Source organism: Hermetia illucens, chromosome 4, assembly GCF_905115235.1.
Source record: "Hermetia illucens chromosome 4, iHerIll2.2.curated.20191125, whole genome shotgun sequence".
Taxonomy (NCBI): domain Eukaryota; kingdom Metazoa; phylum Arthropoda; class Insecta; order Diptera; family Stratiomyidae; genus Hermetia; species Hermetia illucens.
The window spans coordinates 157,455,537-157,482,126 of NC_051852.1; the positions used below are offsets into that span (position 1 = coordinate 157,455,537).

The 26,590-nt window shown below is 45.6% G+C and overlaps 1 protein-coding gene across 2 annotated transcripts in view; it reads right to left on the minus strand.

The window, feature by feature from the left end:
* LOC119654448 (UNC93-like protein) overlaps positions 1–26,590 on the minus strand; it is a 110,912-nt gene that overhangs the window by 26,739 nt on the left and 57,583 nt on the right. For both annotated transcript variants that reach the window (XM_038059850.1, XM_038059851.1), the window contains exons 2-4: positions 18,627–18,924; positions 12,423–12,712; positions 12,076–12,325 (exon numbers count right to left, since the gene is read on the minus strand). In XM_038059850.1, coding sequence (XP_037915778.1) covers positions 12,076–12,325; positions 12,423–12,712; positions 18,627–18,898 — 812 coding nt within the window. In that variant the 5' untranslated portion in view covers positions 18,899–18,924. The remainder of the gene's footprint in view (positions 1–12,075; positions 12,326–12,422; positions 12,713–18,626; positions 18,925–26,590) is intronic.

The following is a 26,590-nucleotide window of genomic DNA, read 5'->3' on the forward strand; positions in this document are numbered from 1 at the left end:
TGCAGCATGACAAAGACTTAGACTAAGGTCAATACCAGATTAATTACAAGTGGATCGATCGAGTTCTATCTCCTTAGCAACGAGAAGGGCCCGAACGTAATGGACAACACGGTTCCACCTGTCAGCAGTCCTCAGCATCTCTTCGACAATGTTGTCTGGAGAGAGATCCCCTGTGTTTAAATAGAGCTGCTGACGAACCCCAAGGTGGGACCTTCCACAAGAAAAAAAAGTGTGGTGGGCGTCGTCCACAACTCCATTGCAAAATACACAATCAGGGGAACGCGCCTTTCCAATCTTGTACAGGTAAAACTCAAAACTTCCATGCCCACTTAAAAATTGGGTAAGGAAATAGTCAGTCTCACCATGCTTCCGATTCAGCCACGCACCTAAGTTGCCGATGAGCCCCGCAGTCCATCTGCCTCTAGTTTCATTTTGCCAAGAGAGCTGCCACTCGTCTAGAGTGTGTTGCCGTTCTTCACAAGCAATCACCTCCCTTGCGCTTGTATATGGCCTGACGCTCCCTAGCAAGAAGGGCAACGGGGATCACTCCCGCGATCACCATCACGGCCGGTTTAGAGACAGTGCGGTACGCAGACGCCACCCGTAAAGCTCCCCGTCTCTGTACTTGCGCGAGGCGTTTATGATATACCTTCTTGTTAAGAGCGCCAGCGCATACTTCTGCCCCGTAGAGCAGGACAGACTGCGTTGAACTCATCAGGAGACATCGCCTACTAGACGTAGGACCACCCAATGTTTGCCATTAGCCTACTTAACGCCGAAACTCCAGCCGCAGCTTTGTTCGCTGCTGCTTTGATTTGCTCAGAAAAGCTCACCTTTGAGTCAACAGTCAACCCGAGGTACTTTACCGCCGATTTTGACTCGATTATCGACTCGCCGAACGATTGGGACGCAGAGTCGGAATTCTCTTTTTAGTCCGGATGACTACTACGGTTTTTTCCAGTGCAAGGTTGAAGCCATGAGAAGTCATCCATCCGCTTACCCGTCGCATCAATATGCCGAGTCTGCTTTGCGCCTGTTCGACAGAGCGTCCAGCAACAAGCGCTGCGACATCATCTGCATAGCCGACCAGGCGGGACTCTTCTGGCATGTCGAGTTTAAGCAGACTGTCATAGGTAGCGTTCCAGAGGTCCGGCCCTAGGATGGATCCCTGTGCTACCCCCGACGTGACCTCCATCCACCTTTGACCCTCTAGTGTTTCATAGAGCAGGGAGCGGTTCCTCAGATAGTCCCTCAAAAACCGTAAGAGATAGCTGGTCTCATGACCCAAGTCGTCCGCGCTCCCGACTAGAACAAAGACTGAAAGAGAAGTAATATCAATTTGTATTTTCAGGATTTTAGAGTTGATTAGAACTTTCAACTGTCAGACCACTGTTACTTAGAATTCAGTCTGACCACTGCAGACAAACAGACTGTAATATAAATAGACAAACAGACTGTAATATAAATACGGAATCCTACGAAAACGGATTGGACAAGTTCAAAGATTTTCTTGACGACAAACTGCACTTCCCTGGCCGACTTGGGACTCCTTTACGATAGAATATCAATTGGAAACTCTAAATCGCACACTCTTGGAGTACTTATAAGGGAACTGGAGTGACTTTTCTAGCATCTATTGTTCTGGATAACGTGACCATCTCCTAGCAGAAGGTTAAGGTAATCTTCATCCAGGAGCTTGGGAACGAACTTCAGACAAACCCGTTTAACATCATTTTCGTTAAAATATCTGGGGAGACTGGATGAACTTCACATTCGATAGAAGGCGCTAACGTCATACCGTGTGTGTGTTTGTGTGTATGGTGGGGGAGAAGCTACAGCTTCTGAGCACTCAGGCCGTGTTGGCCCATTGTACTCGCCACCCCCGTCTAACGGAATATTGCGAATTCGTTAACGTATCGCAGGATTTCTGTTAGTGGATGTGATGCTACCCGTCGCAATTGGAGAAAATCGGCACCAAAGATCTGATGCCTGATGCGTCCATAGGGGGGCATTCACATAGGAAATGCTCCGTGGATTCCGCTTCCTCATTACAGGAGGGACACGTATCATCTTCGGTAATTCCTATTCTGAACATATGCCCAGCTAGTGAATTATGGCCTGTCAGAATGCCCACAATACACCTGCAGGTCCTCCTGCTTTTCGACAGGATAAACTTTGCGGTACGTATGTTGGGTTCTAGCAGGAAAAATTTTGTGTGTCGAGCAGCATTTAGGCTCTGCCACCTGTCATTATGGGAAACTTGTTCCCAGTTTTTGAAAACAGATTTAGCCAATGCTACTGATACCCCAATTGCTGGCTCCGGTCCCTGCATAGGGGAGATTGACCCCTCTTTCGCTAAAGCGTCCGAGATTTCATTTCCCTCTATGTCACAGTGACCAGGTACCCAGAGTAGTTCCACCGTATTGAATCTAGACATAGAGTTTAAACGGTTTCTGCATTCCTGAACGATTTTCGAGGTGATCAAAGGACTGCTCAATGCCCTCAGTGCAGCTTGAGTGTCACTGCAGATTGCGATGCGCCTGCTCTTCAACCGCTCGTCAATCACCCAGTTTGCCACCCTTAGGATCGCATAAACTTCGGCTTGAAAAACCGTTGCATATTGTCCCAAAGGAAAAGCCCACTTCTCGTTTTTATTCGAGAGGTAGACTTCGGCCCCAGAATCCTCTTCTGTTTTTGAGCCATCGGTGTAGAAGACTTCCGTATACCCCGCCACGCATTCCTCTGGGTCTTTTCAGTCCTCTCTACGCTTCAGGGTAACTACATATCTTCTGCCAAACAGATGTATGGGGACACGAGAATCGGAAGGCATTGTAAGAACTGGATTTAGTCCTCCCAGTAACTCTTCCAATGCTCTGTGCCCCCCACATCCGTTGTTTTCCCATAGATCCAATCGAATTTGCCTATGAGCTGCTCTCATTGCAGTGCTTTGAATAAATATATCCAGGGGCTGCAAATTGAGTAGTGCATTCAGAGCTGCACCGGATGTCGTGCTCATGGCACCAGTGATACCCAGACAAACAGTTCTTTGCAGTGCGGCTAGTTTACGGTGAAAACTTTTTGTCTCACCTTAACCCACCACACTACGGATGCATATACGAACATCGGCCTAATGATGGCAACGTATATCCACATTACCACATGAGGCCTGAGTCCCCATGTCGAGGCAAAGGTCCGTCTGCACAGCCCATAAGCTGTGAGAGCTCGTTTCATCTTTACCTCTACATGTTTATTCCAAAGAAGTTTTTTATCTAGAGTGACCCCAGATATTTCACTTCTTCGGAGAGTTGAAGGGTAGTACCCCTCATCTCAGGGAGACAAAGTCCATCCAGTTTTCTCCTTTTTGTGAATAAAATCATTGTGGTTTTATTTGGATTAACTGACAGACCATGTCTAAGGCATCCATCGCGTACTCACCATTCAAAGTTGCATCCTCTATCTTTGTGACCAAAGAATGAGGAGCAGACTCATAGGACTTTCCACCTTGGTAAGCATGTTGGTTTTCACTAAGTGGGTATGACCTAAGTGCGTTTCCACGAATGTGACGCTCCACCAGTCTCTCCAAACCTTTCAGCAAGAATGAAGTCAAGCTGATTTGTGTGAAGTTCTTTGGATTAGAATAGTCATCTTTCCCAGGTTTCGGTATGAAAACTACCTTAACCTGTTGCCAAGAAGAAGGCACGTAGCCCAGAGCAAGACATCCTCGAAAAATATTTCTTAGAGGTCGCTCTAAATGCTCCATACCCTCCTTTAGCATTGCCGGATAGATGCCATCCATGCCACGTCATACCGACTAACCAACATACTTACCAGCGTGGAAAGCCCTGTAGGTCTGCTGTTCACTATTTGGTTTCAAAGGTAGAAGACCCAATTCTGAAAGGACGCCATGGGAGTGTTTGTGGACATTGAAGGGACATACCCCTGTGCGCTTCTTAAAAATTCTGTGATGCCATCAGAGAACATGGTGTTGATGAAACTTTAATTAAGTGGGTATATTCTATGCTAAAGCAGAGATTGCTACCTAACAACGAAGGAGGTGTGCTATCGCCACTTCTGTGGAGTATGTTGATCGACTCACTACTATGTGAACTGTAAAATCTACCAGTATATGCCCAAGCATATACTTGGATCAATAAAGCAAGAGGACTACCGATTAGGTACAACCATAAATTATTGGAGATGCTTGATGCAACTCCAGGATCAAAATATGATAACTTCTGCAAGCTGGAATGAGCCAAAAACCGCCAAAACCATTACTGAACAGTAAAATCCTGAATATGATAGAAGTCTCATAATGAAGTTGAACGAGCGCCTTATTAGGACTCTGAGTCATATTCAATGCGATGAGTCTTGGGACTCTGTATCTCTCAAATCAATTTTTCGTAAAGTAAGTCAACTTAGAAAGCACTTGCATGTGAAAACCCTTATTCCATATTTTTATGCAACAGAAAATACCATGACCGTCAAACCCTTTCGAGTATGCATTGCAATACATATGAGAACCGGAAAATTGAAGTTAAATTTCTATCCTAGGATAACATTTCATTTTCCCATGCATTTATTATACTCCGTTCATTCATTCGCTCCTTCTCTCGACCCTGGTATTCACAAATGCAACCCTATACATGTCAAAATCTCGACCACGCTTTCGCTCTGAACCAGACATTAAGTGTTATGTATCGTAGTGAATTTAAACATCTCAATTTCATGGATTCGCTCGTATCTCTGACAGCCGCTTTTTAGATTCTCGCAAAATCAAATTAAAATGTGTCAGTCACAACGCAATATCACGGTCACATGGATTCGCAAAGTGATTTCGATGTTGCCTCACCCTCTGTGAATACAGTAAACAGACAATTCGCTCGCTCAATTTGGTTGTAAGGTAGGACGGCCTGGTCGAAGGACAGATTGTAACTAAGATGCCTCATTTTCGGGGACTGTGTCCTTTCAGTTTCAAGCGTTATTAACTTCAGGAATTTTCTTCCTTGCATCATGATTGAAAGGAAAAGGAAATGTTACAGTTGCTTTTGGGCGAGATCCCTTCTATTACTAAAACTGTTGGAAGTAGACTTTTCCTCGCTACGGTTGAACATTTCCGGTGTGTCTTCTTTAAATTATTGGCATTTTCCTTTCGTCCCACATTCAACGCGCAAAGAAAAACATAAAGTTTAGGAATCGTAGATATTCCAACACTTCTGCCTGACTCTGGAGAAATTGTCTTGTTAAATTCAGACATTATTCACTGAAGTGATATTTAGTGAGTATCCCAATCGGATTTGAAAAGTTTATCTGATTCTCGTCTCGCCGACATCAATGTTCGTGGTAATGTCACCTGAATGCATCACCGACATCACCGATACCAGAGAAATCACTAGCGTTGTAATTGTCCTGGTCCTCCACCACCCTTGGTGCTCCTTTACAATCGTCTCAGAAATTTCCTGGGAATTCTTTGCACCAAGTTTCCTTAGCACTGAATATTTGCTTGGCAGATTGAATTACTTCCACTTCATTGTTTCGTTTTGTAGCCCAGGATGCTGTGCTGAGACGCACTAATGATGTCCTTATCTGCATAATAAAACAGCATGTAATGAATGAGTTTTAGGTTGATTCGTTGGAAATTTTGCATGCAAACAAGAGCGACAGAATTCAAAATGTTAATGACGATTTCTATTCTTCTGTGGATTCCTTTAACGGTGGTAACCTTATCCGGAAACTGGGGGGAAAATATTAATTTCGGGGAAATTCAAAAGTTCCATTGAAACGAATTACCATGTAATTGCAATAAGAGAATGAATTGAAACCTAAAATTCAAGTTGCTCCTTTTCAGATAAGAATTCGCATTAGGACGATATTGTTCAAGGAGAGATGATATCCAACCTAAAATACTCATGAACTTTTCTAGGGAAAAACTTTAGAAGGAACTTTTGATACGAGATATAATTGGAAAATTTCACTTATAAAGAAGAGTTGTTGAGCGGTTGAAGACTTCTAATCTTGATTCATTTCAAAACTTGTTCCAAACTTGCTAGGAGGCAGTCTACCTGAAGACTTTCTAAGTACGTCTGGATTAAAATAGAACTTGATTAAGAAGTGGGGGGGGAAAGTGGGGGTTGAAACACATGCTACATGTGGCTGCGTGGATGTGGAGATTCATCACTGCAATGAATAGCAAATACCTGGGTAATGCATGCTGATTTCTGCTACCAAATTCTACTTTAATGTCGGCACTAGTAAATGCAAAACAGCCGACGAGAGAGGGTAAACAGCAAATTCTCTTCAGCATAAAACGGAAATAATCTAACTAGTTCGCCCGGCTGAAGGCTGTGACTGACAACCTGTTGACAGTATTATCTTGGAACTCGGAATTGAACATCGGATGGGACAGAAATGCAACGATGACCACCGCAAGGGACAAAGAAATACGAGTTTGAAACCTCGAACGCGCGAGTCCTTCCGGAATTGGCGCTATCAGAGCACTCATTGAACAAGTCAAAAGTACACACGGTGTATCCAAGTCGTATGGTCTCCCAGGTTTCGCCAGCGTATTCCAGGCGGGAGTACTGGCGATATTGGAAGTCTGTCGATGGCTGGAGCGTCATTCGAGCCCCAAGCGTAACAGCTATTTTAACCGATAGCCAAGCGTCTAGGCGGCACGCTCAAGGCCTCCTCTGGGTTCCCGGGCATAGGAACATAGAGGGGAATCAGCGGGCTAACGGATTGGAGAGTTAAAGTTCCGCTCTTGACAGTCCTTCGGCGAATACAGTCGGTATTCCGCTGGCAGCTGTTGGGGGCCGAGTCTACTCGCACAACCTAGCAGTCGCGGTCCTGAGATTGCGAAAGTTTACAAGCTGTGCCAAGTCAAGGAGAATTTGGCCCGCTTATGACATAGCAAGATCACAAGAGCTCCTTTGCCAGACGCGTGCAAATGCATTCAAGATTACGGCGGTCTGCACGGCCCATTGGGACTGGCCCATAGGGGACCATGCCGTTAGACTTGGCATAGCCTACAACTCGAAGCTGCCGAAGCTGCGGAGAAGGAAAGGAAACCCTCATGCACTTTCTCTGCGATTACCCAGCTCTAACTAGAGCGGACACTGTGTAAACCATTCTTGGGGAGGAGAGAGATTTCTAGCTGGAGGGTGGGAGAGCTGCTTTCTTTCGTGAATGTTAAGGGTTGGCTCTGAAGATCCGAGCCGGGTGGACTCTGCCTCCCTGCTCCCATAACAACAGTCATGATCTAAGGAGTTTGTGGCATCAAAACGTCGCACCAAAGTGCTAATTAGGCTCCTCGGAGCGGGAATTGATACCTATCTACCTACCTACACGGTACGAGTCTTTTACTAGGCAGAGAGACATTTGACTCTCGAATATTTCGATCAATCACGTGTCATTTAAAAAAAAAATCACGTCTTGTCCGGTACGCGGGTCCGCACCGGATTCTGAAAAATAAATCAAACATGGGGATTCGCACACACCTCTCGAAATCCTCAAAAATAATTCAAAAATGACAAATGGATATAAATTCAGAGCGGAAAAAAATCGAAATAAAAATGCCGCCGTAGCCGGTCCCAAGCCCGGCTAAGAAAGGAGGAGGGATGGATAGTTTCAGTCTGAATGACTGTACGCCAGCGCAGCATCTCAGGGGTAGGTGAGAAAGGTGCAGGAACTTTGCAGAATGGAATGAGGAGGAATGAGGAAGCTATCCCCATACCTGGCAGTTAGGCATAAAATGCAATCCATCTATGAGAAGAAGAAGGAATTTAAGGTCCGGTGCGGATAACCGGCAGGAGTCATCTGACTTGGTGGCTGGGTTGGGCTCCCGTAATGGACAGCACGGCGTCGAAACCGCTAGTCGTGGAGCGGTTTCACGTCTAGAAACCACGGCGACTAAGAGCATTGCTCCGCCTGCTGCAGCTGTTTCGCCACAATCTGTAGCGACCACTTCAGCAGGTTCGCGTAAGTAGCGGATGAAGTGGACTGAAGAAACGAACCTCTTTATCATCCGCTCCTAATACGAAATAACGGCGGGGGCGGATGTAACATCTTACCGCGCCTTGTTGCCCCAGAAATTCGTCGTCGGCCTACACAATGACGAAATCTATGAGCGATACCATGACCGTCCGGTTGTGGATAAAATCCGGCTCAATAGGTTACGGTGGGCGGGTCACTTAATCCGTATGGATGAGGACGATCCAGCCCGGAAAGTCTATAAGAGCAATATCTATGGTAGAAAAAGAAGACGAGGCAGACCTTGCCTGAGATGGAGCAATGGCGTAGGTCAGGACACCAGACAGCTTTTAGGGATATCCAATTGGTGGACCTCGGCGCAAAATCGGGATGTTTGGAGTTCTTTATTAAGGCAGGCCTAGACCGGATACCGGTTGTTGCGCCGTTGATGATGATGGTTTTCCGCGATTCGCGCACGCAATGGTACAGCGAATCGCAGACCAGTACCGCTTTATAACTCGCAGCTACATAATTCCGGCCATCATCAGGGAGTGTGCTCGGCTTAAGGTCATGGGGAAACTGTTGACCGAGAGTCGATGGGGCAGAGGCCATGGCATCAACAACACCATGCCGCACCGCTAGCAACAGTTTCAGTACTCGCCGGAGCACTCTTCTCCACCGTCCGGCTGAGGTTCGGAACGAATTCCAAAAAGCGTGTATAGAATTCTTGGAAATTGATCCTTTGCATAGACCAGGTATTCCCAGGCTATATGCATCTCCAGCAACTCTGGGAATTCTATCTCAAATCAATGATGAGATTGCATCTCGACTGTGTGCTGACATGTCGCTGCTGCAACTACAATCACTTGTGTATTGTGGTACAGTTACGGCTATTGGTTTGAGTGACCAAAGAGATCCCCTATAGAAAATTCGTCTGGAACGCTAGTGGAAGGGTCAATGCGCACCCCCACAACATTCTGTCCGAAGAGCAGAAGGGCTACCGAGTTGGGTCAAGGGGTTGCAAAGAGCAACTCATCATCGACTCGGTAGTTGTAGGACAAGCAACTAGAGGCGAATGGAACCTTTTTATTTGCTACATCGATTATGCCAAGGCTTTCGATAGCGTCCCGCATACCTTACTAATCTATGTCCCACATCTGTATCGCATTGATCCGAAACTAATAAAGTTTTTGGCGACAGTCATGGAAGGGTGGCATACCACATTATCGGTGCCTTCATCTGAGGATGCTAATGCACCAGAGCCTATCCATATACGGAGGGGCATTTTCCAGGGGGATCCTTTGAGTTCCCTTTGGTTTTGCATGGCATTGAACCTGCTATGATGGCTACTGAATGATTCTAGAGGGCATGGTTTCACAATAAACTATGGCTTAGGTGCTAAGTGCGAGCTGGCGCAGTTGATGTACTTAGATGACGTCAAGCTGAATGCTTCTCGGGGAAGAATAATATAAGCGCATTGAATGTATTCGCTTCCCATCACTGGCTTATGTTTTTCGAATTTTGCTACAAGAGATTTAAGTGGAATGGAAATGAGATCCACACCGGATCCTTTTCGCAAAAGCTCAAAACTTGGGAGGTCACCACTGAAGACAATATTACCCCTAGGGGACTCGGCAAGGAACTTGGAATAGTCCCTGGACTGACATAACTTAAGAAGGCTACACGGGAAAGTGAGCGGAAATGCTAGAAGTAATTGTGTCTTGAGGCAAGTATGGGCCTATGGAGTGCTACTAACAAGGTCGTAATAAACAGAATTCGAGAACAAAAATCACCTCAAGTGATGTATCAGCGACTCTTGTTCAAAATAACTGCAATGGTTTTCCTACAACAGGAAGAAAGACTCTTTTCAATCCCTGGGGTGACCGAGGAGCAACTACGGACGAATTTGGGAAAATAAAGCTCCAGGATTGGACGGTATTCCGAAAAAAACCTACAGTTGACTGCTAAAATCAAGCATGCGTGATTCATAAACACATTTAAATCGTGCATGGTAGAAGGAGTGTTCCCTGCCCAGTGGAAAAGGCAGAGGTTGGTTCTGCTACCGAAGTCCCAAAAACCACCTGGCGCACCCTTTCATATCGCCTCATCTGTCTTTCAAACACTATGGGGAACATGTTGGAGAGGGTGATATAAAACAGACTGCTTCCGTTCATCGAACTAGCGGGTGGTCTATCGGAGCGGCAGTATGGGTTTCGCAGAGCACCGACGGTCCACGGTCGATTCAACAGCAACGGTTGTGGACCGGGTCCGGGAGGCATCGGCCGTTGGTAAATGCTGCACAATGGTGCCGCTGGATGTCAGGAATGCTTTTAATTCCAACGCCAACGAGTTAGATTAAGGACACCCTGGCTACACTGGATGCCCCTGGTTGCTTGGCTCGGATAATCGAGAGTTACCTCTCGTGGAGACTTCTTTGGTACGAGACGGAAGACGGGCCGAAGGAATATGTTGTGACAACAGGTATTCTCCATGGCTGCATGCTAGGGCCACTGCTGCGCAACATAATGTATGACGGAGTGCTTGACCTTCGTGTGCCAAAGGAGGCAACGTTGATTGGTTGGTGGATAGTAGTTGCGATACACCACCAGGACGTGGTGTATGCAAGTGAAACCGTTCATGCCATCAAAGCATGGCTCCAAATGGTGAAACTGGACCTGGCGCAGGAAAAACAACACTGTCAAAATCCGGGGTGGTAATCACGAGGTCGTTTCAAAATCAATCATTAGATAGTTGAGCTTCAAGGGGCACCTGGACTATGGGCGCGAAAAAGCAGCAAAGGCTAACTCATTTCTGGCAAGGATTATGATGATAATATTGGAGGGCCAAAACAGGAGTGGTAAAATCTAACCTGTCATATGCGGCTCCTATTTGGACGTGTGCACTGGATAACACAGTGAACCAGCGAAAGGTAAGCTCGGTATACTGGCCAGTCGCGCTGAAGGTTTACAGCCCATATAGGACGGTACCTGGTGAGGCAGTGTGTGCCATCGCAGGAATGATTCCCTTGGATCTTCTAGCGAATTAGGCACATTGTTCCTACCGAGGAAGGAAAACGAATCCTGCCGAAGTGATTGCGTGCTTCCGAAAAGTCATTAGGAAGAAGCTATACAGGAGATGGCAGCAACGGTGGGATAATTTCGAAAAGGGCCGCTGGGTTCGTGTACTGATCCCGTGTATTGAGAGAAGCATAATGAGTTGAATTACTACCTAACACAGTTCCTTTCGGGACACGGTTGATGCAGGAAGTATTTGCATCGCTTCGGATTGGATGAGCCCGCAGACCGTCGCGAATGCGCCGCTACACCCGAGGACCCGGAGTATGTTATGTTCCACTGTTCAAGATTCGCAGGTTAAACCATGCCCTCAACACAGTTACCGGCCTCATAATTTCGTTGAGGAAATGCTGAGGTCCGCAGCAAATTAGAGTACGATAAACGCAATAGTAACTGCGATACAGGAAAAGTAGAAGGAGCTGGAATGACCCTGGAAAACCGCACGGACGTGTGGCTTAGTTATACTAGTGTAAGCCAGAGCCCTCCTCACGAAGCAGAATTTCACGGTGGTCCCGCGGAGATATGGACGGAGAAGTGGACTGGTTTTGGTGGGTGAGAATCCTTCACATTGCTGCAACCTGACGCAGCAGCGTCTTTTTAATATTCCCACCTCAACGCATGCACATTCACAGCTGAGTCATCTGGTATCCGATATACGGCCCTTCTCCCACTATCGACATTTAAACGAGTTTCAACATTGTGCCCAGTTTCTGCTACTCAAACAATTCTTTATTAAGAAACAATGCTGATCTTCAGAATGTCATCTCCGATAATGATAATGAACGGGGCTCTCTCCTCCTTAAGCGCTTGCGACTATAGGGGCGTTTGATATTCAATTTTCCATACAACTGGGTGTCCTTTAAATTGATCCTGTATGTTATAAAGTAGCTAAGCAATCCAGATATTATACATTCTGACTTTAGCTATATCTAAATCTATATTGTCATTGACATCAGTTATCGTTGTCATAGATAGCTTATACGATAATTAAAAACTTACTACCACACTATATTGCTTTGGTTATAATCCAACTTACCGCTTTTGAGAATCAACGAGAAACACAATCAGTAAAACCGCCAACAGCATGCACCCCAAAAATATTCCTGACAACATTTGAATTTTCTCTGGTGGAGGTGGAATTAAATTCGGATTTTCATTAGCACCAACCCCTGGACAAAATCTCGCTCCGCAAATCTCACCAACCTTCTTCATGGTTTCCTCGTCTACATTGATTGTGGCATTTTGGAGAAAATCGGAGGCAGAATCGTTTGTGTCGAACGAAAGCACTGGAATCACAGATATCGATAAAGTATTAGCGTTAACAGTCAAAATACAATTGTTGAAAACAATTACCGACAAATAACAATCAGAGTTAATACTTACCCAAGGACGAAATTAGGTTACCCCACACTTGCGCCATTTGGTAGAAAACGAAAAATAAACCAAAAAAGCGAACAACAAGAACCTGCTTGCTGGTATCATCCAATATGTTGCTCATGGCTTCCGCTACAATAGTTAAGAAGGTGCACTTTGCACACCATAGTGGTCCTCCACCAAATCCGACCCCCAGTGCAGCTGGTATGAGTGTGTAAAAATGTGGATAGAATTGTGCGGCAATGAAAGGCATGTATGCTATAAAGGATACGGCCATTGTCCACTTGCAGCCCAGCCATCTGTAACGAAATTGTAGAAAGAAGATATTTTCAGTGAAATTTGCCTTTGAAGAACTATAAAGGGAAGAAGCTTCAGAGTTACACTTCGGACCGTATGACCATTATAAAGTCGTCCAGTTTCTCTGCAACCACTTTTGAGCAGTCGGCGTGAGCTTGTCTAGAAAATTCTGGGAAGGAGATCGGCGAACCAAGCAAGGCATTCGTTGCTTTTCTATTGAGCACTCCATGCAGCCCGACGACACAGTTCAATGAATTTACGTGCCCCACCACATTTCCATTAGACGATAGACACAAAGAAGGATGTTTTTAGCTATGTTCGTCCTGCTTCGAACTACTACACTTTGAATTCTGTGCAAACTACTCAAATTGGGAGACATAAACCATTTTCGAATCTCAAAACAAGGTTGTTCGTTCCTCGACTTTAGCACCACTAGGTTGTGAAGGAAGAGATATAAATCAAAAACACTCAAACCCCCGGAGATGTTGATTGTGGCCCAACTCCCCAAAAGTGACTCTAGTTTATGTGACAGAATAGTGCGAAGCCCGCTGCATGCATGGAACTCAGTTATGGTAGTAAATGCAATCATCAGAAAGGAGCTAGACAACTTACATGCTCCGTAATGTCTTGGGATATGAACATGGACTGCTAAGGTTTGCTTAGCTCTGTATGATAAACAAATTTACTCATATGTATATTCTATAAAGGAATAATCCACCCCATTAATCCTCATACCACATCATCTGGAGAATGCAGTATGAGATAATTTGAGATATTAGATTTCGAATACAGAACTCGATGAAGCAAGTTCATTTGGACACTACTATCTGTGATGAGTTCGCACATAATTACTTTTATTTTATTTTAAAGTTATCCTTAATACACATAGCCTGGTCTGATTATACTTCAGGTTAAAGTTGCATAATTCGGCAAGTCCTCACACGACCTCCGCGTGGTGGCCGCTGGAAACCGTCTTCGGGCGGGCCAAGAGTGTGTAGGGCCGGGCTGGGAGTAGGCCCATCCAACTGACGAGGATCTGCTTGTCTGCTGGTCATGTGTTAGGGGCAAGTAGATCTGGCGGGGGGATGGACTGAAGCAACAGACCGGGGATCGTCCTCCCTGCACCGGAGAAGGTGCTAATAGGACCCCAAGCCAAGGTGGAACAGCATACGCCGAGGGCTGCGTGGCCAATGGGGAGCTTGGTCTTTAGTATGCGAACTCTGAATACCTTGGGCACCTTCAGTTTCAAATAAGACCCTTACCCTGGTGGACGGGCCAGCCAGGGTGGATATTCTTCCCGGACTACTTGTGGGACCAAGACATGGACTCAATTAACAAAAAAACTAAAACGACGATAGAAGAGGAGGCGATGATGCCAGGCGTATCATCGGAGGACGAGCTGCTGGCCTCCAGCCAGGAGACAGTGGCCGTCGAGAGCAGTACACTCGGTGCCAGCCGTAGCACCGTTGTGCTGAAACCAACCGCAGGGACCTCCCGGAGCGAGGCGTCAGACGGACTAGTGGCTTCCAGCCTAGAACCCACTGCCGTCAAGCTGGGTGTAGCGAGTACCAGACATAGTACTCCTGACCCTGGCCCTCAGTGTCGGGGGATCCCTCGAAAGCGAAAACCGACAAGAATGTCGGTCGCCGGAAACCGGCTAAGAAGCGCCTTCAAAGTCTCGTGCCCTGCTAAGTACAGCAAAAAGACCCTGCCACCGTGGTGGAACGAAGATCTCTCTAGTCTCAGGAAGCTGACCAGATAAATCTTCAACATCTGCTACAGGCAAAAATACTGGCAGCCATATAAGGACTGCCTAAAGAAGTACAAGTCGGCCATCAGGACCGCCAAGAGGCGGTCTTGGCTAGACTATTGTCAGAACATTGAAAGCACTAGTGAATCCGCGAGGCTCAATAAGATTCTGTCCAAGGAACATAAGAGTCCATCCTTCCTTAAAAAGTCGGAAGGCTCCTGGACGGAATCTTCTATTGAAACCTTGGAGCTGCTGGTGCAAACGCACTTTCCCTCCAGCGAGGAGGACTGTGAGTCAGAACCTCGCTTGGAGGGTTTGTGGCAACCCCAGCTGTGCGAGACTATCAAATCGGTAATTACCGGGGATAGGATCGGCTGGGCTATAAACAGCTTCTCCGCATACAAATCTCCAGGCCCAGATGGCATAATGTCAATCATGCTACAGAAGCAGCAGGAAAGGGTTGTGCCGTGGCTTGTTCAGATTTACCGGAGCTGCATCACTTTAGGGTACGTACCGCAGTCCTGGAGGCGCGCACGGGTGGTTTTCATACCGAAAGCGGGCAGGCGAGGTCATGAGTCCGCGAAGGACTTTCGGCCAATCAGCCTGACCTCTTTCGTGCTGAAGACCCTAGAACGCGTCCTGGACATTCACTTAAGGACGATTATGGAGTCCCAGCATGCCTACCTCAAAGGAAAATCCACAGAAACCGCCCTCCACGAGGTAATTGGCACGGTTGAGCGGTCCCTGGAGTACAAGCAGTATACCTTTGCTGCCTTCTTGGATATAGAAGGAGCTTTCAACAACGTCAGTACCAACGCCATCAAGGAAGCCTTGACCGGTATTGGATTGGAGGTGAATTTCCCGCATTGGATTATATCCATGCTGAGTACCAGGATAATCCAGTCCGATCTGGGAGGCAACCACTTGACCAGAGCTGTGAACAGAGGCACGCCCTAGGGTGGTGCTATCTCACCGGTGCTCTGGTTAATAGTAATGGACAAAATTTTACGTACATTGGACAGCAGCGGGGAGAAGGTGGTGGCGTATGCCGACGACTTGGTGATATTAGTATCAGGGATGTTTCTGTCCATTATGAGCAACATCATGGAAGGAGCGTTGCGAAAGGTGTGCCTGTGGGCCGCAAGATGCAGACTCAGCATAAACCCAACCAAAACGCAACTTATGCTATTCACCACCAAGAAAGGATACCTGAATTAGATCTACCACGGCTGAATGAACAAAGATTGGTTCTTTACTCTAATGTAAAGTATCTGGATCCTAAGCTAAATTGGAGGTTGAACATAGAACCGAGGGTTAAGAAGGCCTGTATAGCCTTCTATGCCTGTAAGAGAACCTTTGCCAAGAAATGGGGTCTCCGGCCGAGGATGGTTCTCTGGATGTACACCGCTGTAGTGCGTCCGATCCTCACGTACGGATCTATTGTATGGTGGCAGGCTTTGAAGAAGAAATACAATAGAACGAAGCTTAATAGGATTCAAAGAACCGCGTGTGCAGGTGCTACGGGGGCTCTGCAGTCCTGCCAGGCAGATGCTCTCAATGTACTCCTACATCTCCTCCCCCTAGACCTCCACATCAAATATGTTGCAGCGTGCAGTGCCGTCAGACTACGTGAGTCCGGATGCTGGGCAGCGAAGTCCTACGGTCACAGCAACATTCTAGATGAAATACCTCGAGAAATCTGGGCATCCCCCACGGACTATGTCACACGCAAGCTAAACTTCACGAGAAACTTTGCTGTGGACCTTCCAATCAGGGCAAAGTGGAAAACCGGCGGCGTGTTGCAAGACTATGACACGGTATTCTTTACGGACGGATCAAAGATGGCCTATGGAGTCGGCGCGGGGGTTTTCTCGAATACACACGGTGTATCCAAGTCGTATGGTCTCCCAGGTTTCACCAGTGTATTCCAGGCGGAAGTACTGGCGATATTGGAAGTCTGTCGATGGCTGGGGCGTGATTCGAGCCCCAAGCGTAACATAGCCATTCTGACCGACAGCCAAGCGGCCATCAAGGCCTTGTACTCAACGACGACATCTTCCCGGTTGGTGGGGCAGTGCAGAGACACGCTCAATCATCTGGGCGGCACGCTCAAGATCACTCTCTTCTCGGTTCCCGGGCATAGGAACATAGAGGAGAGTGAGCGGGCTGACGGATTGGCCAGGCAAGGCTCTGCTCTTGGCATTCCCTCGGGGAATACAGTCGGTGTTCCGCTGGCGGCTGTCGGGAGCCGAGTCTACTAGGACTACCTAGCAGTCGCGGGCCTGAGATGGCGAAGGCTTACAAGCTGTGCCAAATCAAGGAGAATTTGGCCCGCTTATAACATAGCCCGATAACGAGAGCTCCTGTGCCAGACGCGTGCAATTGCATTCAAGATTACAGCGGTCTGCACGGGGCACTGGCCCATAGGGGACCATGCCGCTAGGCTCGGCTTACCCTACAACTCGCATAGCCGAAGCTGCGGAGAAGGAAGGGAAACCCTCATGCACTTTCTCTGCGATTGCCCAATATAAACAATTGTAAATTTTGTTTAGGAATTCCTAATGTTCTTAATTTCTTCCTACCACAGAAGCAGCTACCACGCCGAGCTCGGAGTGTTTAATAGCAAAAATAAGTCTAAAGTTTTTTTCAAATTTCTTTTTTTTGTTGATTTTTAATTGATTTAATTTTGTTTTATTTTTTTTCTTCTGATTTTTGATTATTTTTTTTGAGTAATTACATTATAAATTCATATTAAGTCTTGAGTGATTTCAGGACTTCCTCCCTCTCTCTTCCTCCTTGCTCCCGCAGAACCTGCTCAGGGACATCCTCAAAAAGACAAACTGGCCTGAGGATGTCAAGGAAGATTTGCGGCGGAAGAGGCAATAATCGGGACTGTGATCCGTCGTGGATTTTCCCCTCCTTGATCGCAGCACTCGGGCCCGGAGACTTACGGCTCCACGTGCGCAGTCAAGCCATTTTTTTTTATTTTTCAATTTTAGCTCGCGTTCTGGTCGTTATTCGTTAGGCCGTCGAGAATTCCCTTGTATTGTCTATTTTGAAATCCGGCGCAGACCCACGCATCGGAATAGGCACGTTAATTTTGTAGTAATGAAGCGTGAGGGATCAAAGCGCTCAAAGGACCCCCAACCCCCCACATTCCCCAGCCTGGCTAGCACAGAGGCGTGCAAGAACGTGTCGACCGAGCACTTTGATGGAACTCCACGATCAACTTCGCCAATTTTTTTGGTTTCTAGGATAGCTCTGCCCTCTAAGTCGTTGTCGACCACTTAGGATGATCGCTTTGATCATTCTACCCAATTAAGTTCATTACAGTTATCTCAAAAACCTTTGTATCTAATCCTTTCTCGAAAATATCTTAACCATTCAGACATCACTTTTATCAAACTTTCTACTAAATAATTTGCATATTACTGGAACCTTTGCCATAACTTTGCACCAATTGAAAACTGTTTTCTAGTTGAATTGCTCCTTACTATGTTTGAGGACTAAATCACCCGAACTGACGTCAATATTCAAGTTTCGAATTCCATTTCGTAAGTTCCAGCCAACATAATGATATTCATTTAAAGAAAAATAATCATTTTCAAATATAACTTGGAAAACTTTCTGATTTCAATGGAGGAAATTTTCAAAAACTTCTGACGAGAACATTTAATTCTCCGCGCATAATTCATGCTGGATGCATTCTTCGATAAAATTGCAAAGTCCTTTGCAATAACCCGAACGTTCAGAGTAGTGAAGTGGTCACGTTGGACTGAATCGGTAGCTCTTAAAGAGTCCTTATTTTAATTTTCATCTTGTTCGCCAGTGTCCTGTTGACTTCCAAATCAGGCGCAAAATACACTTTCATTCACGTTCATAATCAGATCATAATCTCCTATTAAACGTCTTTGTGTCTACTATCGATCCTTATCTAAGGTTAATAGGGGGGTGCAATATGTGCCAATGGCAGATATGAAAGCGAGAATGGTCTCCCTGCAATTGTCCTTGCCGACTAACGTCAATATGAAATTTTTATCATGGCCTCGGAGCATCAACACGAAATGGGGCATTCGAATAATAGAACATAAATGGGAATATGTGCAGTTAACTATCTTAATGTTACCCCACACACTGTTATCTAAGAATATCATCTTATACGTTACCTTATAACGTACGACGGTAGAAAGATATTCGATAAAATAAGAGATCCATAAATAACAGCCAAAGTTGTCGTTCCTAGAGCTGCGTCCGAATTAACCGAGCTTTGTAGATTTGATGTTCCGTGAAAGGCGGTGAAGTGTATCATAAAAGCCAAACCAATAATGACCACATTTTTTGTGATCCTTAGGCCTTCGTACTTGCCATATGTTATTCCACTTTCTTTCGAAGATTCAGCGTCATTAGCAGTAGCTGTTGCTTTGTTGTACTTTGTCATAATTATGATAGACGAGATTTATCGATCTGCAAAAGAACAAGATTCTTGTTAAGTTTCAGATAATGATATGATGCGTTAAAGAGAGACGTTTTTATAAGTTAGGACGCTTGGACGGCATATTTTCCCGAAAATAATTAATGCAAGTTTTTTTTCTGTGGTTGATTTAGATATATTACAAATAATGTCTCAGACAATAGTACAAGGACACAGCCTTCTAGCTATGGTGCAGACAAATGGGTCACATTAATATTATAAATTCGAGACGACCCATCGAGACAAAGAGATCTGATTGGGTCTGATATAATTAGGGATCCGTTTAATAAAGGAGTCATCTATTGCTAACGGTAACAAAAACACCCCTAGGGTGCAAGATATGTGGCCTAGTATTACCTTGAAAGCAAATAATTTCCTTTTGATCAATCTAATTTCGCTGGCTGTCTGGGAAATGCCATTACGAAACAAAAACTTGGTCACAACTAAATTTAATATTTCAAATGGACTGTACTGAAATTATTATCCAGTGTGCATACAATAATGATTAAAAGGAGTAAAAACAAACAGAACCTATCCGCAGTTTCCATATTAAGCATTAAAGCATGGAAAGATATATCAGCGACTGGTTGTCCGCCCACTTTGGCGAACACATAGTGAAAGAACAACACGGCTTCGTTAAACATAGGCCCACTGCCTCCAACCTGCTTGACTTTACCAACTTTATCGCCAAATGTCTAAATTCACGGCAAGAAGTGCATACTATTTACACTGACTTCGCGAAAGCCTTCGACACTGTAAATCACAAGATAAAGGCTTGCCTCTTACCTTTCCAACCGATCCTGCAGCGTCTCTTTTGACGGCTGTACTTCCCGCTCCTTCTCCCCCTCTTCTGGCGTCCCACAGGGGTCTATTCTGGGTCCTTTGCTATTTTTATTTTTTATTAACGACCTTCCTGACCTCCTTACTTGTCTCGGTTTGCTCTATGCAGACGACCTTAAGCTGTTTTCCGCTATATCGTCGCCTATGGACTGTGTTTCTCTTCAGAATAACCTGGACACTCTGGTTCGTTGGTGCTCGACTAATGGTTTAGCGCTAAACGCCAGAAAGTGTCACTCTATGTGCTACTCCCTAAAATGCACACCCACTTCTTTCTCCTACTCGCTTGACGGACATTCCTTATCCTGCTTAAATTCCACTCAAGACCTCAGAGTCACTTTCGACAATAAGCTCCGCTTTGACAACCATTGCCTCAATGTCATCAATCGAGCAGCAAAATTGTCAGGCTTTATTCTTCGCTCCTCCTCTGATTTTGACTCCATCCAACGCTCCTTAGCTCTCTTCAATTCCCTCGTAAGGAATACTCTCGAGTATGATCTGGTCACCCTCCCGTAACTGTGATTGTTTTGCCCTTGAAAATGTGCAACGTAAATTCACCCGTTCCCTCTTCTTTAAGAAAAGCTTCCCTCGTGTGGATTACCCCTCCCGCCTCCGCTTTCTAAACCTTCCCTTCCTACAACAGCGTAGATCGTATCTGAATCTATGCACATTCTTTAAACTTTCCTCGGGTCTGATGGACTGCTCCGCCGCTGACGAGATCACCTGCCGTCCTGCGTCTTATAACACACGCAACGCAGATATTTTCAACGTGCCCTTCGCGGAGCCCGAAGTCTATTTTCATTCCCCGATTCCCAGGCTTTGCCGAAATTATAATGCAAAACAGCTTGGTCCTTTTAACTTCCCTACTTTAAGTAGTTTTAAACGTAGGATAGGTTTTTTGCTTTCTCCTCCTCCTTCTGAGGACAATAATTAATTGGAATTCTCTCTGTTTGTTGTCCGTTAATTAAATAAATAAATAAATTAACTTTTATATATATATGGAATATAGCGTCAACCATACCCATACGTCGTCGTCCGCGACTGCCTACAATGTACATTGCTCTCCCCCCGGACTTTCAGAGATGCCCGCACTGCCCCTGTAATGTTCTGCGCAAGTGCCCTTGGGGCGACTCATTCGTTGTTCAACCTGGGAGAGTGAGTTCCATTGCATGGAACAGCCACCAAGCAAATCTCGCTCCTCCCTAATGTGTGACTTATCAACTCGGGTGCCTGTGCGCCGACCAAGTTCTTTGTTTGAAATAGTATCCGTCCAGCGTACTCCGATGTTACGACGTAGACAGGGGTTCACGGAGGCTTGACGTTTAGGAGTGCTAGTGGTGGTAACTTTTCATGTGCTACTTCCACAGAAAAAACGATAGCACAGAACAGTCTTAACCTTGGTGCAAGGTGCAAGGTACCTGCATTTCTAGATTTTAGACAAGGCACCGAAAGCGGATCTAACAATGTTAATGGATCAGATAAAATCCAGTTCGGTACCACAATAGGCACAACACACACTTCCTTGATATACAAATTGATCATTGCCTTTCATGCTCTGTTCATTAATGCAGATAGGGAGAGTGCGATGATCCATCAGACTAAAGCAGTCGACCCGTCCTATACCAACCTAATCCAAACCAACAAACCTTGATTCCAATGCCCTTCTTCACTATCTTTTACTGATGCAGTTCGCAGTTCACGTCGATTCCTCAAGCACCGGACAACCAAATCATCCCGGCTTTGCGCTAATTTGCCTAGCTACCACTGCAATTCGTGATGTTATTCAATACTACGATCACCCTTCCGGTATCAAACCATGGAATTGAACGTTAACTCCTTAGTTGTTTTCCGGTGAACGCAAACCCCAAATACTGCTCTTAAGTGGAATAAAGTAGCATTACTGTCATCGGCCTTTAGTTCCCAACTTAAACTGGCAGCATCAGACACCATTCAAACCAAACCTTACGCAGTAATAGCCTCTTAGAAGTTCCTAGCTACGTAACTCTTCCCCCCCATGAATGCCCTCGAATCTATCGAAATCACATCACATCGAATTTCATTCAGCAGAATCTAGTATTAAACCGTCTAAATGGTGCTTTTGGTTCATTGCAACCCATTACTCTATTTAACGGAGCCATCCCACAAAAAATCAAAATTTCCTGCTATAATTAATTAATAACACCTTTAATCACTTTTGGATTCCTTCTCTGGTCTGGTGTCATATCCCAAAAATGGCGTAGTTATAGCTAGATACGGTGTGAAATTTCTAGGAAGAAGTCTACCACATCCCCATCCCATTATTCCCGAGCGTAAGTAAATTAAGAAGGTTGCACCCCTCCTCCACTGTTCTACGCCATGTGGTTCTCTCTCCCTATCGCCATCCTGAGATAGTGCGTTCCAGTGCATGATAATACCTCCAGCGAAGTTATCCTCCTTTCTGAATGAAGTCATACATGTCACTGCCATTTTCGCCTTCTCACCAACACGTCCACGGGCATCTGACCTGCACGCTGACGAAAGCCTTCATTTGTTGTTCATACAATTATTAGGCCACAGTGGTCAAAGGGTGGTATATGTCCCAGGGAGAAACGTGGATTGGTACTCACGATGGAGCATAAAACTTGGGAAACGCCTGCTGCAGCAACACCAACAGCACTACTACCAAACCCTATGTCCACCTCCATGTGGTGACCGCTGGGAGCTCGTTCTTAACGAAAGCCTGCAGACAGAGAAGGATGAGGTCGAGTCCCCCGCGCCTAACAATGGGACAAACTGTACCAATTGGTCCTCCAGTTTGGGGGCTGACAAATTTACACGGAAAACCTAGGTTACGAAGCCTCAGAAGGAGTCTCGAATAGGATGGAATTTAAAACGACGAACCCGCAACGAAAACGAAATAAGGATTTGCGCATTTTCTCATGGAACGTGCGCTCCCTGTATAAACTGAAACCGATACCCGGTCCCAATATAGGGCTGATGTAACAGCGTTGCAGGAGATGCGCTGGATAGGGACCGGTTTACTGGAGAAGAGTCACTGCACCATATACTTAAGCGGCCATCCAGTAAACTATGCGCTCGGAGTAGGTTTCTTAGTTTGCCAAAAAATGAACGCTCCTACAGACGAGACTGCAGAGTCGGAGGAGGATACCTTCTACGTAGCCGAAGAACGAACCCTCGAAGCCTGTCCCAGATATGATATTAAAATCAGTGTCACACGAAATGGTCGTTGGAAGTAACTGGTTTGCGTGGAAAGCGGTCCACAAACAAACGTGGGCCTCTCTACCTTTCAGCCATGATAAATGTCAGAGATATCATCATCATCATTAACGGCGCAACAACCGGTACCTGATCTAGGCCTGCCTTAATAAGGAACTCCAGACATCCCGGTTTTGCGCCAAGGTCCACCAATTCAATATCCCTAAAAGCTGTCTAGCGCCCTGACCTACGCTATCGCTCCATCTTAGGCAGGGTCTGCCTCGTCTTCTTTTTCTACCATAGATATTGCTCTTATAGACTTTCCGGGCTAGATCATTCTCTTCCATGCGGATTAAGTGACCCACCCACCGTAACCTATTGAGCCCAAGATGTCGCGCCTATCACCGCCTGATCGATCTGGAGGAAGGCAGTTTGAACGTCTCGGGTGGTTCTTGCCATGATGTCGATATTGTCAGCATAGGCCAGTAGTTGGGTGGACTTAAAGAGGATCGAGGGCCAGGTCAAAGACAACGCATGATAGGGCATCCTTTGTCGTAGACCGTTGTTGATGTGGAATGGTCTTGAGAGTGATCCTGCTGCTTTTATCTGGCCTTGCACATTGGTCAGGGTCAACCTGGTCAGTCTTATCAATTTCGTCGGGATACCGAATTCTCGCATGGCCGTGTACAGTTTCACCCTGGCTATGCTATCTTAGGTGGCTTTAAAGTCGATGAATAGATGATGCAACTGGTGTCCATATTCCAACAGTTTTTCCATTGCGTACGGCACAGAGGAAATCTGATCTATTGCTGATTTGCCTGGAGTAAAGCCTCTTTGGTATGGGCCAATGATGTTCTGGGTATATAGGGCTATCCGGCCTAGCAAGATCTTATAGATAGTAATGCTCTAACATGTCAGATCCAATAGGTTCAACGAAAACGATTTTTATTTTTTTTTTCCAAGTTATCACAATCTCGGCAGATGCAGGATTTTGTCTAATACTAGCACTAAATGCCAAGCATTTAGGCACGGACTGACGGTGGTCGTTGAGCGCCCCTTTACATCAAGCACGTTTACGGAATGGTGTATTTCTGCATGGTTTGAACCAAACTATGAAACACTGCTTGCGTTATGCATTATGAGCTTTTTAGAAGCTCGGGTGGCGGCAGGTTCATCGGCAGACTTTGCATTCGGGATTGGAACATAGTAGCCCGTCCATGAAAATATTCCGAATAAACAAGTCAGTCAAGATATAACGAATACATTAAGTGGGCTTATTGTATGCTTTCCCGATAGACGCAAATTTAACACCAGTTTCACATGTCACAGGACAGACAGACAAACGCTTCTTACTTTCTATCTTCTAGGTTAAAGTAGAGTCTTCGATGTCATTGAACATTTTTTCCGGCAGCCATAAAAGTTTCCATCTCCTAACTTAACTTAAATTTCACCACCGTCAGTTTCTCCTTTCTTCGTTTGGCCATTGGGAAGCTTGCGCCTATTCGTTAAGATCTCTTTGCCGCTTATTGCTCGTTACCAGGATGCCCTTATCACTTTGAAAGTATTCTTGTTCAAAGAGCTGCTTAGGCGGATGTCTTGAGCAATGTTTTTGTCTGTCCCGATGTTGCATGATATGCAGCCGTCAGCAGAGAGGCGACTGGATTGGTTGGAAAGGTAAGGGGCAAACCATAAAACAAGTGGTTTGGGAACGTTTAGAGACGAGAGTTTCGATAGAAGTATCTTGTGATTTACAGTGTCGAAGGCTTTTGCAAAGTCAGTGTAGATAATATATACCTCCTGCCGTGAATTTAGACATTTGGCGACAAAGCTGGTAAAGTCTAGCAGGTTGGAGGCAGTGGACTTACGCTTTACAAAGTCGTGCTGCTCTTCAACTATTTGGGGGGAAATGGGACGATAATTTTCAGCAAGCGTATAATCGCCACTTTTAAGAATAGGAAAAATGATTTTCTTTCTGGCTTTTGTTGAAAGTAGGGGATAGGGGAAGGGGTCCATCTTCCTGACCAGTTTTCAACAAAAAGGGGTTTGGAAGATCATCGTAGCCACGGAGGACATTGGCATCAAATTTGTCAATAAGCTACTCAACAAGGAGAGAGTTAAGAAGGGGAATGGTAGGCGATGCAGGGCAGGCTACATCCACTGGCGGAAGGGAAGGGAGGGAAAGAGGGGAGGGGAGGAAAGAGCACAGACTGCAGAAAAGTAACGGCAGAATAAGCGGGGAGTTAGCTGAGGAGCCAGAGAATTTAATGGACGGGGAGGATATCAGGGAGTAGCGTTTGCGAAACGTTTGAGGTTTCCGCGCTTTAGTGAGTCTTCAACACTGGTCAAATATTCGTTTTGGATTTACGTATAAAGGATTTGACCGAGGAACGCACAGTTTTGAAAAAAACTAAGTCAGCATAGGTTCTAGAAGACCGGAACTTCTTCCACGCAATGTCTTTTTGACGAAGTTTTCTGTGGACTTCAGTGGTGAACTAGACAGAGTAAAAGAACAAGCACTTAGAAGAAGATGTAACAGGGAAGAAGATCAGATACAATGGTATGGAAGGTGTTGAGTGCGTTAATACAAAGAGAAGGGGAGCCCAACCAGCCACCAGGGTTGAGTTCAGAGCTTCGAAGTTCGCCTTAGTGTGGGGAATAAAACGATTAGGACTTCTGATAATCTACCGAAGAAATCCTCGTAAAGAGGTGGGGGAGAGCGGAAAATATACAAAGGATATGGCAAAATGACTCGTATGGTGACAGAATCGCAAGTGAAGGAGGAGGAGGAAACGATGATTTTGGCACAGAGAGGGAACTTAACAGCTATTAGGGCACCTCCGCCGGTTGTCTTGCCAAGCGCAGCGCAGTCTTTGTCATAACGAAAGACAGAGTAATCTTCGATGAGCTCGGAATTTAAAATCCTGTTATCGAGCCAGGTTTCACAAATGCAGATGACGTGATGTTGGAATTCTAAGGCAGAAAGTTTGAAATCCGACAGCTTGGTCCTTAAACACCTTACATTTTGATAGAACAGTGTAAAATTGTGAGAATCATTTAAGTTCGGCGAGGGAGGTGGGCGGGCCGGAAATTTTCACGAAGCTTAGTCTTCTGGTAACGCTTGACTAGGTCCACCTGTGGCCAAAAGGGAGATTGGACGATAGTATCGATGCCGTGGGGATAGATCACTTTTTTTTTGCATTATATGCTCGGTCAGGAGAGCCACCCTTCGTCAGCTTCATACATGACTTCAGTGACAAAGTTGAATTGGCTTTGCTTCTGATATAGGCCAGAATTTCGTCGGACGTGGAGAAGTACGCTAGCTTCGACATCAACAGTTGTTTCGGCGATGAGATAACGTTCAGCTGGGGGTCGCTGGGGCGACTTAATATCGAAAAGGCCTGCGGTTCAGCGGTGATGATAATTGCGCCTTTTTATGTGATACTCCACATGAACATATCCAGCTCTCCCACACTTACGTGGAGCACCATAGACTCAATACTAAAAGATCATATCCGTTAAATATAAAGCGCTTAACAGAATACGTACTTCCACTCAATTTCACGGCAAAAGCTTTAGTCGTTCTCGAGTAAAGTGAGTGTGATAATAGACAAGCAGAAAAACATTCAA